Below are 16386 nucleotides of genomic sequence, written 5' to 3'. Positions count from 1 at the left end.
GTGTGTGTGTGTGTGTGTGTGTGTGTGTGTGTGAGAGAGAGAGAGAGAGAGAAATCTTGTTTTATCTTGTATATTATTTCTACAAATGATTTATTATCATGTAGTTCGTTATAATAGTAAACGTATCTAAAATATTTTTATTTTTATATCTCATATTTATTATATCTTATTTATTAATTTTATATATTTTATGTTTATAATATCAAATGATTTAATATCATTATATTATATTAGAACATTAAATAGCTTATTCCTTGGAGAGGGAACATGTTAACAAAATGGAAAAGGATTATAATTAATATTTTTTTAGTATCTCAGATTGTGTTTAAATGTCCGAACATTTCGGCGCACGATCACATTTGAGATAATTAAATTCTTGAACAAGAATTATATTATTCGAACATCTAACTTTGACCGATTCTAGGCGCTCTCTCTTTGTTTGTATGTTAACAAATATTCTTTCATAATAATTTGAAATTAAAAATTATTTTCATTTTATTTTTATCTATTGTATTTTAAACGTAAAAATCAACACATTAAATTTAAATAAAATTGAAATGAATAATGATGAAAGTATAATATTGTTAATATTTTGTAAATTCAACTTAATTTATTTAATCATAGATACGACATTTTGTTGGAAGATAAATTCTTTTAGAATACCGTGTTGCAACTATATAAATATTTTGTAAAATACATAGTATTCTTATCGATGACAGTAACTATAAATATCGTTATCTTCTTTTACATTTAGCACTAAAATGAAGATATATATTATTAAATGTACGACTTGGAGAACAAAATGGTTCAGTAATTTAGATGAATATAATCGTTGGATAAGATTACTGAGAGGAAATTCCACGTGGAATACATTAGCATTATATTAACAATATCTCCAGCATCGTTTTCACAGACGAAAGTAGGCGCTACTAAATGTTTAGATATAAATAGTCGAAAATTGTTATCATTAAAATGATATTTAAATATTTATATAATACGAATATTTATATAAAAAAATTATTAAAATTATTAATATATTTTATGTTTTTATCTCGGATTTAATGTATGTGGACGTATGTATTTAATGTATATATTTGCACATGTATAGAGATGAGTAAAAAACTAAAGATAATATAATTGTAAAATGTGTTCGTTGATATGTAAACGTTCATATTCCAGAGTAAGAAAGTTTATATAAAGTCTATACAAATATTGCTATGTACATCTAAAAAGGCTACAAAACCTCTTGCCATAATACCACAAAGATTCTTTTTATACAAAAGGAAAGAAAATATTAGAGATGTGCACATTTACTTTATAGGAAATGTACGAAAATTTTAAAGGTAATTCCGAAAATGGTGCCAGCGAGTTGCTACAAAAACATTCGATTCTTACAACCATCTAACGATAATATCTTTCGAAGTATCTTGTAGCATCTCTAGCATCGATGCAGAATCTGTGTTTTGTGTGTGTGTGTGTGTGTGTGTGTGTGTGTGTGTGTGTGTGTGTGTGTGTGTGTGTGAACCAAAATAAAAAACTTATCCTGATTATGTAATTAATATAGTCGTGAAGTATTTCGTTAAATAAAATCGGTAATTAAATTAAATTTAGATTCTATATCACAATCGAAAGATAGACAGTTTAATTAGAAAATATTTTATCACAAATTTAAAATATTCTTTTGCAACGATAGCAATTAACGCAGACCTTATTTTAACCTAGTGTAATAGAATTTTTATATTCGTATATTACATTCCAACGTTAACAGGTTTTTCTACATGCGAAATCAATCTAGTCAATGACTGGTCATAATTCGAGTACAATACATTGAATTCTATGGAAGATAATAAATCTCAAGAATACACATGATATCGCGCACGCAATAAATCGAACATCGATCGATTACGAACATAATCTAACAGATAATGCTTCCTCGTGCTCTCATAAGTATATGTGTGTATGTGTGTGTATACATCACGCAGAGATAATGAGGTCTTCGTAGATCTACGATCATTGCTACCATCAGGTGTTTCTATGAACTCGCTTCGTGCGGTTTATCGCTAATAATTTATCCTCGAATTTACTATTATCTAGTATTTGCTAAAACTAACAATGGCTTAAAGAATGGAAAAATTAAGGGAAACGCGAGCCTTTAGGAATTATTAGATTATACTTTGTGTAGCTCGTGATATCTTGATGAATAATTTTACTTTTATTACTACACAAATGTTAGTAATTAATATTTGATTTTACGCATACATATGAGTTTTTCATACAGTTAGGAATATAATTGGAAACATCATAAAAAACGTAGCATATGTATATATCTATGGATTCGATTAAACATGTTCCAATAAAGTACTCCCATCTAAACAAAAGTATTTAAATAAATTAATGAAGTAAGGAAAATACATTATATTGCTAATTTAAAAACTCATCAATAAAAACATATTTATTGCTTTTCATTATTACCAATTTTACTTTCATGCTCAAATATTAAAACATGATTTGTAAAGCCATCAAGTATATAATGACTCTAAATTGATCAAATGTATTATTGCAGCATAACATATATATAAGCAAATAAGCATTTATGATAATTATCTTTGTTTATGAATTTGTAAAAGAAATTTATAACAATAACAATTTGTAACGATTTGATCAGTTTCATGAATCATTATATATGTCAAAAGTTTTAAAAAAGAAACAAATCAACAATATCAAGTCTTTCATAATTTGAAGAAGAGATAAAAATAACATCGTGAAAACTGTTGTATTTTATTGGATTTTGATATCGACTTATCTCAGTTGCTAATGAAACTTACTTCTATCAAGTACATGCACAATGTGCAATCAATCAGGAGCACGTTCTAAGTTACGAGCTAATGATGCCGGAAACTTTGCAGCTTCGAAACAGTTGGGCACCACTGGATCTCGCGTAACAGTGCGAAACGAACCAACATTGGCTTAGAGAAATTCACATTTCTCATGAGTTCGCACAAATTCGCAAGCAAATATGTTTACGTCACGTTTTCGACATAAACTACCTAATTATTCACCAAGAATCTACAGTTTTAGTTAGTTTATGATGAAATTACGAATTACTTATTATAGTGCACAGTTATAGGAATAACCCAATATACTATTTGATATTTTCGATGATTGATATATAATACAAGTCGAAGAATAACAATAGTTATTCTTATTTCAGAAAATACAGTGAAAGATTGGAACTAGAGAGATATAATCGAAATTTAAAGCACTAAGATATATAAACTCGAATCTTTCAAATGTAAAATCTTTGAAAGCATAATAAATTTATGCTTATACAGCATTGAAATGTAGAAATCTTTTGTATGAGAGCATTTAATTTTACGCGCTGCTATTATTCTCTTTTAAAGTTTGTCAAAGCGCGACGTATTTCATATTCCTATCTATTTCTATCATCCTTTTACAAAATTTAAATGGCTAATGATCGAATTCAAACCATCTGCATGAATAATTATGCCCTTGTGCATCAAATTATTGTTGTCCCGTCAAAGAGTCATTCGCGTTTAGAATATAGCATTTATCAGCGCATGTCGTATGAGCTTTTCGTGTATTTACCTTGATTCCACCGCCATGATGCGCCGCGCCCACGCCGTACTCTTAAAGATACTCTATGTGAGATAACGTAAGGAAGTGTATATGTATTATCTCCTGCACAACTGTAACGTGAAATTCATACGCCTCTTGATAACCAACGAAAATAGACGTATGGCTGTTGCACGTGTTCTACACGATCTTGCTGTCGTACTGTCAAAATGGATGTCTCGTGGCCTGATCGAACGCCTCGAAAAAGCGAAGAGCGCAGGATCGAAACCGTACTCGCGGCACCCTTCAAATCTGAAATCCGGCGATGGTCACATTAACAACACTGAAAATAGCTGAAAAAGCAAAAAAAAGGAAAGAAAAATGTATATTACGCATATATATTTGAGAGAGAGAGAGAGAGAGAGAGAGAGAGAGAGAGAAGAGAAGAGAATGATAAAAGTAGAAACTGTTATCGCTCGATGTGCCAATCGATTTTACCTTCTTCTGCATGATAAGATTTGTGAGCAACCAACTCGAGAACGTGCACAATACTAAAGTCTGTGTTTTCTTGAATATAACCGACCGTCTTTACCACTACTACATAACCATTCTGTCCGGAGTAGGATATATACTAATATGAAACTACTACTGTTAAATCGCTGCAACGTTGCCAGCGTTCATGGCCTGCACACCGGATCACCTTGAATTTCCAATCCCAAACAGATGCAGTGTAGATGGTCGGATGGTCGACGACGGATGATCTATATTTGTAGACTATACTCTGACTTTTTCGAACTCTTTGTTTCATTTATCTAATCTGTTAATTTATTTATATGCAAATAAATATAAATTCGTAACAAATATAAACAAGAGTAATAACTATTTCATTTAGTCATTTAATTAAATCACTTTTGTTACTTTTCTTTAATAAGTTACTAAAAGTTACTATCATTTAAAATGATTTACTATAATCACTCTTTTTCCCAAGCTGACTTAAAATTTGTAAATTATAAGTTATAAATATAAGTGTTTTATTCATTATTTTTATTATTTTTATTCATTTTTATTTTGTCTCTTGTCTGATAACAATTGTTCTTACTGTTGATTACTGGATATTTAGTCTGATGTCTGATTATTATTTAGGATAATTACTATTTAAGGCAACCCAAATGTTGCGTGCAAAATAATGTTTTATAAGGAAATTTAAGATATTTCTTCGAGAAATTGAGTTTCTATAGATTTTTTTGAAATTTGGATATTATGTTTAAAATAATTTTATCTATATATTAAATTTCAAAAATCCTAGCTGTGCTGAAATAGAGATATTTATATCTTCAAAATTTTAGCTCTTATCACATAAATTCCTATATTAAGTCTTGTCGAAGTAACGTTTTAATACTTTACGGCGAGAATTTTCTACAGATTAAAAAAAATAAATAAATATGTAATGTAGAAATATTATTGGAATCTTATAAAAAAAATGGGAATGCTTAGCAGTGCCGTTTCTGAATTAGAATAGTTTAAATTTGTAATTTGGTGAAATTCTCCTTCTCGCACGTCAAACGGCGAGACAGGGACATGCTGTTATCACATTTCAATTGTTTTCAGTGCGGACTAGTGCTCGTGTATACAGATACGACACATTTATGCATGTGTATATGATCGTCTCAAAAGTTTCTCTCTTCAGAGAGTACGCGGAGAGACATATTTATAGGTTGTACGCGATTAACTTTCTAGCATGATTGCAGCCGGAGAAATATAGTACACCTTAACGTCCGCGCGCCAATCGCAATCGATCTAGTCGGCGAATTGTCGGCGCGCAATTTCACTCTTACGCAGTTGTATTCAAGCTCTCAATCGCATAAACATTTGGGCCTTATTTTGCATTTCGCGATCTGAATGCTAGACAAGCTGGTGCGGCTGATATACACAAAACGTCGGAAATAAAAACACAATGGTAACAGAGTAACGAGTTACTTTTTAAAAATAATTAACCGTGAATAAAAATAGAATAGTAGATATTTTAACAATTTTTCAGCAACAAATACGAATTTACAAAAACTCAATTTTTGCGAAAATTTTTATTATCCAATACTTTCAAAACTATTTTTAGTTTAATTTTAAAATGGTAAATTGATTTGTAATTGTGAAATAAAAAAATATTTATCTCAATATACAATTTTTATTTTGAAATTATATTTAAGACGAATTTTTGTACAATATATTAGAATACAAAATTTTCAGAAATCAATTTGTATTAAATTTGTATTCAATTTTTACTGGATAATTATCTTTAAAATGAATCATTTTTTTAATTGAATCGATTAATGGCTTTTGTCATTTAAAGTCTATGCTGAAAAAAAATGTTGCAATAGAGCGAGGCTTTTTCTTGCCATAATGTTTATGTTTTTCAACTGCACATATTGAATATTTAAAGATTGTGCTTTTAAAGAGAAATCATAATTGTATAATGTAAGTACATCACTGCAAAGAAATATTATTATAAATAAATTTTCATAACTTTTAAATTGAAACAGAGAGGGAGAGAGAGAGGGAAGGAAAGAGAGAGAGGGAAAGAGAGAGGGGGAGAGAGAGAGAGGGAGAGAGAGAGAGAGAGAGAGAGAGAGAGAGAGAGAGAGAGAGAGAGAGAGAGAGATTGATTGATTGATTGATTGATTGATCTTTATTAGCTTTAATAGCTACAATGTGTGATACAATCTAATATACTGCCTATTTATTAATTATCCGCTAAACATCCCTACCTATACATCTACATTGCACTATCCCTCTCCACTTGTCATATATGGCACTAATGCTCTCTTAAAGTTTTTAAATAAATTAAATCTTTTTTCTTTTCTTATTTCGTTAAGTAAATTGTACATTTTAAACCCATCATATAACAACATTTTCTAGTGTTACATCTTTTAATATATTTCAATCCGATCTTGTTTATATTCCTTCCTTCTTACTTGCTCTATCTCATTTTTTAAATAACCCGGATAATTTCCATTTATCATTGTATCAAAATACGAACATTGTATTCAATTCTTTCCTTAATTGATATAAATTGCAATGCCTCAAGCATATCTTCAATTCTTGTTCTGTAATTGCACTGTAATATAATTCTCATTCCCTTATTTTGTAATTTCTGTAAATACTGCGCATTATAATCATTTAAACTCAATAATATAGCTAAACAATTCAAACAACGGAGTAATTATCGCTTTGTACAATACCTCATGTATAGTGTCAAATTCACTATTGTAATTCGACGAAATGTCCCCAATTTCGATCCTATTTTTTTCCCTAGATAATTAACATGTGCTACAAAATTTAAATTTTTATCTATAATGACACCTAAGTATTTAATTTTACTAATCACTTCTAATGCTATATTTTCTAGTTTTATTTTTGTATTTCTTTCCGATACTTTTTTCCTAATAACCTCTAACTAGCATAACTTTAGTTTTATTCACATTTAATTTCAGTCAATTTATATTTTTCAATTTATATTTTTCAACTATTTCTCAATTTTTTACTATATATTATCTGTATATTAAGATTATTATTTATTTCTTGGCTTGTATATGGCCTATTGTATATATTAGTGCATCAGAATATTATATTAGTTCATTTGTGAATAATCTAATTTCACAATTGTCATACACACTCTCAAGTCATTTATATAGAGTAAAAATAATAACGGTCCTAATTCTGATCCCTGTGGAATTCCCAGCTTCACAGCAATATTATAGATTCTGACAAACTTCTATTAAATTTAACTCTCTGAGTTCTATTTTCTAAATAACTGTTAACTAAGTACTATCCCTCTTATCCCATAACTTTTCATTTTCTTTAACAAAAGATCTCTGTCCAATTCAAATGCCCTTTTTAAATCTAAAAATACAATTCCTCTCAGCTTTCTTTCATCTATACTTCTTTTCCAGCTTGATATAATCCATTAAAAGGCAGTCTTACATGAGTGTTTTGCTTTAAACCCTGATTAGCACTCTTCTAATAATTTATTATCTTCCAAATAGTTAATTGACTCTCTCTCTGTGTGTGTGTGTGTGTGTGTGTGTGTGTGTGTGTGTGTGTGTGTGTGTGTGTGTGTGTGTGCGCGCGCGCGCGCGCGCGAGAGAGAGAGAGAGAGAGAGAGAGAGAGAGAGAGAGAGAGAGAGAGAGCAGTCATCATTTCATTTTTTGTCTGCTATGTATCTAAGAGGAAATAATATTTACAATATATGTATAACATTAAAATTGTATTTATATATTAATATTTAATTATGTTGACAATTATTGGATAGTTAATCCAATATATCTACAGATACGTCAACATTTAGACTAGATATTTAATAATTTGAATAGCACTTAAATAAATAAATGCTTAAATAAAAAATTATAATCTTTGTCATATCGAAAGTACAGCATATTTAAGATTAGCATTTACATGAAAAGAAGTTGTCTTAAGGTTCTCAAGTAACTACTAAAACAGATAAAAATTAATGAATTATATTATTGAAATAATAAATATATAGGCACAATGATACAAATAAAAATCAACGATCACAGTCGCTGGATTGGCATCCCATTACGTATCTACATATTTTGAAGAGCACAACTTAAAAAATACACAACTTATAAAATAACTCACATTCTTTGAAATATAAAAATAACTTTTAATATCAATGTCTAAGATGCTAGATAAATTTAAAAACAATTCACACACGAATTACATACGTATGTACAGATATGCGCAATCTTCTATAAAATACTTACTACAAAATTCATTTAAGATTTAAATACTATGTTAGAGGAACCCTCGCGTATGACTGCTGTTTTGCAATCAAATATCTTTACCTAATATGAAGTTATATACTACTTGCAGAGTATCAATTTGAATCATTGAATCTAAATACAAAGTTATAAAAAATGCGGCCCTATTTCATTTTTATAATTTTTTTGTAATCTCTAAGACTAGGCTTCTTTATTTAACTTGTTTAATATTCTTATTTTTTTTCTTGTTAACTGACAAAAGTTACTTTCATTATTTTCATGATATAAGATAAGAAAAAATTATTCTTATAGTATAACATTCATGAAAAAATAGTACAAAAGAACATGTCTTGAAAAAAATATGAATTTGACAACAAATTTGACGAACAAATATATAAAGACAAAAGAGAAAATTTTGTACAATTTTGATCTATTTCTTATATTATTTTTGAAAAATAAATATAATTCAAAAAATCAATCCTCTTATTGAATATAGTTAAAGAAGAAGTATCGTAGTGAGAATACTTTTGAATACATATTTCGAGTATACAATTGAAATATTGTGTGTAGTAACAAAAGCAAAAAAATTACTTTATCGGTGATTTGATTATTAATTTTCCATTATCTATAATCAAGTTACATAATTATGTATTTAGTTGCTAATAATAATTATACTGATTTTCACTTCTGTGCTTCTTCGCTTAGATACAGAAATTATTCATTGCGAGCAGTGACATGAACTCAGTCAGCAAAAGCATGTGTATTTGACAATCTTCTCTAGTAAATTGTGTCTAAATTCATGTCTAAATGCAGCTTATACGTGTCTTGTAGTTAACTTTAATTGGCACACGCAAGTTAAAAGTTTTCTTGAATTGCATCTCTGAATTGCTTCCGTTTGAGCAATATTTTGAGCTGAATATGAGAGTAGCTCGAGCACTGTAATCGAGGGAAACTTTGCTTACGCGTAATTACATTTCACGCGCACAGGTCACAAACTCACGTGTATCATATTTGGATAATAAAATCTGGCACTAACATATACACAACTGTTCACTAATTATAGTATAATAATTCTCGCAAGTGCTGAGATTTTTTATTCTCTTTGAATAAATGATTTGGTCAATAGTGATACTGCGAACATTGCATGAAGAACATTTGCAAATTTGCATTGCAGTATTTATAATCTAGTATGCTTGCCAATTTCATTGGTTACATCCAGAGAAGCGTTCTTTAGCGCGTTCAATTTCTCCACATAACTATTATCTAAGTGTAGCTTTCCTCTATCATCGGTGCATCCTTGAGGAGAAGTTACTTTTTCGACACTGTCGGGAATAGACATTACAGAGGAAAGAGTGTCATTCGTGACCTCTGTATCATTTTTATTCCCAAGACGAATATTGCTGACGTAGAGCCTCCGTTTTCCAGGAAATAATCCCGCTATTTTTCGTGCTGTAGGATGCAGCAAGTGCTCTTCATATTTGTCAGCTTCGGCATCGGCAGTAATTAAACTCACAATGATACCAACACCGACAGTCGTTATGCTACCGATAAGAGCGTAATACATATAAGTGATCCCGTAAAGAACATTTAAAGGATCAGATGATTCATTGGTTACGTCGACAGATGATGGTGTAATGTTTTCCTGAATTGTTGTCCAGTTAGTGACGTTTGATGCATAATACTCTAGACTAATTGGTCTGATGACCCATGAGGAAAACGTTTCATTGTCGCAATTCTCTGTCGATAAAGGTAGCATCTCAGGCACGTTACCCTGTTTGAGGTGACCATAAGTGATCCACATCGTTGTTACATGACTAAAAATCATACCAGCGGCGGCACCTTTCCAATTAGCACAAGGTATCAACATAGCAAGGAGAAATACACCAAGAAGAGGTCCGGATGTTGCTGACGTCATTAGCATAGAAGATTCTATTACGCCAGATAACATAGCTACCAAGAAACTAATGCCGATTATTAGCAAACCATAAATAACACCGATTATTTTGATCGCGTGAAGCTGCTGCGTATCTTTCATATCACTCAATGCAGGTATGTGACTCAGGAAATCTTCGAAAGTCACCGTCGCAAGAGAATTAAGATTAGATACCGCTAAAGTCAAGGCGCTATTGAAAAGAGTTGCCATGACTAGACCAAGCATTCCGGGTACTTTCGAGAATTTATCTTCGACGTAGAATGGTACAATCTCGTCAATCTTCGAAATATATCCCAAACTAAGTGGATCACAGTCGGCGTAATTAGCAAAAATCACCATTCCAACGATCCAAGCTAACGAGAACAAGATTGTGATTATAGGTATATTGGCCATCATCGTTCTGAAAATAAAAAACATTTTTTATTATAAAAAAAATTGAAGATCAAAATATTAGACTATTCTAAAAATTATAAATAAAAATTGATACAATAATGTTGAGCCCAAGATAGCAATGGTATTAAAATATATTAAAAATTATACAAGGAGAGTGTTTATGTTATTACATAAATCCATGATACAATTCTTGAAAAAATTAATGTTATATAATTGTTATTTGCGTCCATGCTACAAGTTTTTTAAATAAGTTTTTTATTCTTTTAATGCATGCTTTAATAAACTTTTGCTCGCATTATGCTCTTGATATTTGCAATGATTGAAATAAATTTTGTATTTGTTTACACAGTAGTACTTTATTTAATATAATTGACCGATAAAGCAAAAACGATAATAAATTGTTGTAACTGCCTGACGTCAAATTAAATGTTTCACAAAAAATAGATTTAAAAAAAAATGAAATATACGTACATCCATCGGATGCAAAGTAGTCAATATATATTTGCATTTACATAACATACATTGTGGAATGCTTATTTTTTTTATAATAATTGTAAACATTCTAAATTGTCTTATATTATTTTAATATAGTAAAGTTTAAATTTTATTCAAAAGAATTATTATTTATTTTTATTTGTTAATTACTCTAGTCTTACAAAATATAAAAGAGACTTTGCAATAAGTTCTATATGTATATTCTAGACATATGTTTAAAATGCATTTATTTAAAATAGTTTTGATGCAAATACAAGAATAATGTATGTATATATGCGGATAATATTTATATTAGATTTTCTGTAAGATTAACACAATAACGCGCGACAGTATCATGCACGTCGGAAAAACTGTCACGTAAACATAAATAAAAGTGGAGAGTAACGAATAATTAATGAAAGAAGCTTGAGTGCAGACGACAATTGTATAATGTTTGTATTGTTCAACTTTTCGAGATAATGGAATCCGTTTAAATATTTAATTTTTTAAGGATAAGATGAAAAATAAAAAGAACTCAAGGAAAATAAGATAAGTGAGTGAATTCTTAAGTATAAAACAAAAACAATACAGATTGAGATAGGTACTTGTGATTTGCATTAACGCACATGGCAATTAAATCACTTATATCTCGATGTTAATTAAAATGTCAAGGAAGTCTGAAAGAATATCAAATATAATCGCAGCATAATGCATGATATATATATATATATATTAATACGGGTAAATCCCATAACAACATAAATTTTTAAATTTTTAGTTAACTGACAATAACGATGCAGTTATTCATTATAATTTTATAATGTTATTGAATAATTTGTAGCAATCTACAATAACAAATAATGAAGAATTTAATTCATCATTCCGGAATAGTTTTGCTTTTTTATTTTTAGCGAGATATTTATTCAGTCAATTTAAGTGTACGGAGAAGATTTTATTTTAACGAACGTCTGTTGCATCGATATTATAGACCTCTTATTGAATAGTGAGAATACCTATACTAAAAGTTTGGCGCGACGCCATTTGGTTCCCTACAGAGCTCATTGATTATGTGATAATAGTAACTGTGGGCACAATTTCCTAAATCGGTTCAATCGTGCCATTTCCCAAAAACAATTTCTATCGCTGATATTACGAGCATGGAAAATTATCGATATAAAGTTTATTAATTTATTGTCACAATCTGAGAAATTCACTTTATAGTTTCTGACATATTAATTACATTTATAAGAATAGAAACGCCATATAAAGTATTGGGTTGTCCGGAAAGTTCGTGCCGCAAAAGATTTAAATTTAATAAATGAAATTAAAAATTTAAATCTTCTGCGTTTCAATTTTCCTTCAAAATCGGCACGAACTTTCCGAACAACCCAATATAAATAATTATATTATTAGTATACAACAATTATGAAAATTATCTTTTATAAACAATTTCATAAAACTTTATTTTTAATCTGTTATCATAATATAAATAGATATTTAAGAAAAAAGTTATTAAAAAACAGTCTTATCAACAGTAATATAAATCAACAGTATAAATACACGGAATATAATATTCCAAACTGATTTCAAATATTCATTTCATTATATTTTGAAAATATGTATAGTGAAAGAAAATTTGTAATGACAATGAAATTTTATTTAATCTCTAAATAATTTCTAAAATGTATTGAAATGAGAATTTCATAAGCATGTCGCTAAATCAATAATCACTTCATTTTTGTCATAGAAATATCCACGTAGGTTCCTCTGACGATACATTTGCGAGTAAAATAAAATTTTACGGACCAACGGTAATGCATTTGTTCCATGTGGTGTTTCAGTTTAAGTGCGGTGGCATCGCCACAAATTTGTGACCATAGGCTTTCGATTGCCATCAGATATCGGACTAGAAAAATGTACAGTTTTACGTTGATTACTATATATGCGCTTCAATGTTTCGCCACGATTACAATTATGCGAGCGTGCGAACTACTTCAATTGTGCAAACAGCTGCATTTATATGACATAAACGGAATAAATCTCAAATAAAAAATAACAAATATTGATAGATAAAAAGAAACGTTTTCTTAAGGCTAAATAATACACATGAACGAAAATACCTGAATTTAATTTTATGTTGAAGAATATGCTCATATAACATGAAAATGATATGATGTTTTGCAAGTTTTAAAATTTTTTTGAAAAGAATTGAATTTCTTTTCTTCTTGACATAGTTTTTGCTTAAAAAATTTATTTTTTATTAAATTAATAAAACTTGCAAATTTTTAGTTAATAGTTTTAATCAAATTTTTACATTATTTTACTTCTGTCCAAGGTATCCAAGTAAGCAATTGAAGAATTGATCACGAAATTACATTAAAACCTTGAATAAATGTCAGAAAACATCAGATTGATATTAAAATGATATATGATTTTCTTTTTTTCATAATTTTATTAAAACATTAATTAAAATGATAAATTATGTTTATTTACTGATAAAAATTTTTTACAGACACAGCATGAAAAAATATGCAACAATGTAAAATGATGCATGAGTATTATCCTATTACTACATTTTTCCGATTTATTTTTTAGACTGCATCTTTTAGATTTATTTATATTAGTAGAATTTTGTATAAAATGTTATGATTTAATACTCTTAAAATATAGTTTTATTCTAAAAATAAAAAATTTATTATTTTTTTTTGTTTAATTGAAACTATTTTGTGTTTTACATGCATGCAGTCATATTCAAGTTTAATTTATGTTTTAAATGTGTAAAGTGAATTTGGAACACTTTGCATAAATCATATTATCCTTTAAGCTTTTCGACGACTTGTGTACAATGTGTCGTACAAGTCTGTTGCTAAAATTGTGGATAGGGAATTGTTCAAAATTTTGAATCGAGATAAACAGTTTACTTACTTAACAACCTTCCTATGACTGGACATACTGCAATATCTCTGGACAAAATTCTGCTGACATCCTAAAATGGATAAACTCATGAAGAGCTGACCTATTGTCGCCGATGTCGTCGTTACTCGAAGATGTGGATTCATATCAAAACTGAAAAAAGAATTAATTACTAAATAATAAAAAGTAGATTTTATTGTAAGATTATACTTAAAATAAAATTTTAAGATATTAAACGTCGTTTAAAAAAATACTCAATTATTTAAATTCTTTCTCAATTTTAAAAAAGGATGAATATGTTATTGTCTCCCCAAAATTTCAAAGATGTAGAAAATGCATAGCCTGTGAAATAATTTTACGCCGCTGCGGAATTTAATAATTTTAAATTGTGAAATGCGTAGTGAAGAATTTTAATATAAAATTGCATTTTAACATTATTCAATTTACTGACAGTTGGAATTGTATATTTTCGCCGAGATAATAATTCTAAAGTTCAGAGAGACGAAATGCGAAGCTACACAATAGGAATTCCGTACATGATTCATTTTAAGCGTGAATTAATATCAAAATTACATGTACTTAATGTTAATATGAATTATCAGTGTAACATACTTGAAAAAATCCAGTCGACCATGTTCCTGAGTTACATTGAAGACGTTAAGTGGTCCATCAATATTAATAGTTCCCTGTATAATGATTATCGTAGATACACCAATCATTGCCAAGCCTTGTATAACATCCGACAGAATAGCAGCTTTTAAACCTCCCTGAAAAAACGAACGAATAAATAAATATTAAGTATTTGTGAAATAACACAATTTATTACTGAGTGACTAGAATATATAATGTATTATTAAATGAAATATAAACGAAATTAATGTTACTTACGAGGTTATTTAATTTTAGAAATTTTAATCGTGCTAAATGATTCATATAAAAAAGTAATCTATAATTCGAAATACGTATTTGTTATAACAAATATATTATATTCTACACATTAATGTTCCATTATTTCAGAGATTAATATTAAAAGTTATACAGTTTTCATTATTTTTTATAATTGTTTGCTGCTGTTATTCGCTCAATGCGTCCTGTATATACGTGCTTGATTGTTCCAATTTCCTATGGGACAAATATAAGTAATTTACCACTAGAATGTAATTTTACATTGCGCGCGGAAAATTCACGTTTATTAAAATTATATTGTAGTTTTACTCTTCATTTAAATTCGAAATATTGAACTTTCTGAAAATTGCTTCCACAAAAATCATCGCAAATAATTTACTTTTCCAGAAAGATTGAAATCAATATAATTTTAGATAAATGAATGTCAATTACAGAATGCAACATTATTTGTTAATATAATTTGTATGCTATAACAAAAGATGATAATTTTTAAATTTTTCCGCGTATTCACGAATAAATATAAAAGACATTTTAATTTGTTGTATTTTTTGCATATATTGTGATTTCAATTTATATTTTTTGTATGAAATCTCAATATTGATTATTCAATTTCTAAACAAAATGTTGAACAAGAAAATTGAGAGAGAATATGGTATTTGGTATTTAGAAATTATGAATGAACATCGATATTTATGAAACAAGTATATGACATAATATACGTTCTTACTATGATTGTGAAAATCACAGAAATAGCCGTTATTCCTATGATACTAGCCCAGTACGGAAGTCCTATTACCGCTTTCAACGCGACGCAAGGGGTAAATACTGTGACTCCCAAGTTTAGTAGACTCCGTATGACGTAAGAGAAACTCGCCAGACATCTAACTAGTTTTGACTTGAACCTGAGGAATTTACATAATTAAGAGAGATTAAATGAAAAATTTGATTTATTTTCGTACTTTGAAATACAATCGTTATATATAATGTTCTTCACGTCAAAGAAAAAATTATTTAAGTTCAAAGTCTACATTAAATATTATTTAAGTTCAAACTCTATATTAAATATTAATAGCCGATACATGTATAGAAACAATTTTTTTCTAAGATCTTATTATTTTAATCCTTCTATCAATGTACACTCGAATAAAATTGTAAAATGTTTTATTTAGTGTTTTAGTTTTACTATGAGATAATATACTTATATAGGGATTCAATTTTTATTTTTGTTGTGCAATCTGAATATTTATTAATAATTCTAAATATTCTTCTTTTTTTTTTCAATCTAAAATTAATCGATTATATATATATATAATTTTCTAATAGTGAATATGATGTACAAGTTTTGGCTAAAAATATTTTATGACTAGATGTTATGTATGTATAACATCTTTTTATTGCAAAATATTCGCGATAAATCT

The 16386-nt window shown here is 28.6% G+C and overlaps 2 protein-coding genes across 5 annotated transcripts in view; both read right to left on the bottom strand.

Annotated features, from left to right (window-relative positions):
• LOC108691323 (putative aminopeptidase W07G4.4) overlaps positions 1-4153 on the bottom strand; it is an 18164-nt gene extending 14011 nt beyond the window's left edge. Inside the window, exons 1-2 of one of the 2 annotated variants that reach the window (XM_018199011.1) lie at positions 4072-4153; positions 3607-3926 (exon numbers count right to left, since the gene is read on the bottom strand). In XM_018199011.1, coding sequence (XP_018054500.1) covers positions 3607-3623 — 17 coding nt within the window. In that variant the 5' untranslated portion in view covers positions 3624-3926; positions 4072-4153. The remainder of the gene's footprint in view (positions 1-3606; positions 3927-4071) is intronic. The other variant, XM_018199012.1, reaches the window with a different exon arrangement.
• A 4853-nt stretch (positions 4154-9006) lies between these two features.
• The window catches only part of LOC108691322 (sodium-coupled monocarboxylate transporter 2), a 29836-nt gene continuing 22456 nt past the window's right edge, over positions 9007-16386 (bottom strand). For all 3 annotated transcript variants that reach the window (XM_018199009.1, XM_018199007.1, XM_018199010.1), the window contains 4 exons: positions 15696-15870; positions 14675-14829; positions 14075-14215; positions 9007-10682 (listed from right to left, as the gene is read on the bottom strand). In XM_018199009.1, coding sequence (XP_018054498.1) covers positions 9527-10682; positions 14075-14215; positions 14675-14829; positions 15696-15870 — 1627 coding nt within the window. In that variant the 3' untranslated portion in view covers positions 9007-9526. The remainder of the gene's footprint in view (positions 10683-14074; positions 14216-14674; positions 14830-15695; positions 15871-16386) is intronic.

The sequence above is a fragment of the Atta colombica genome, unplaced genomic scaffold (genome assembly GCF_001594045.1).
Source record: "Atta colombica isolate Treedump-2 unplaced genomic scaffold, Acol1.0 scaffold45, whole genome shotgun sequence".
Taxonomy (NCBI): Eukaryota; Metazoa; Arthropoda; class Insecta; order Hymenoptera; family Formicidae; genus Atta; species Atta colombica.
This window is presented reverse-complemented; position numbering and strand designations above follow the sequence as displayed.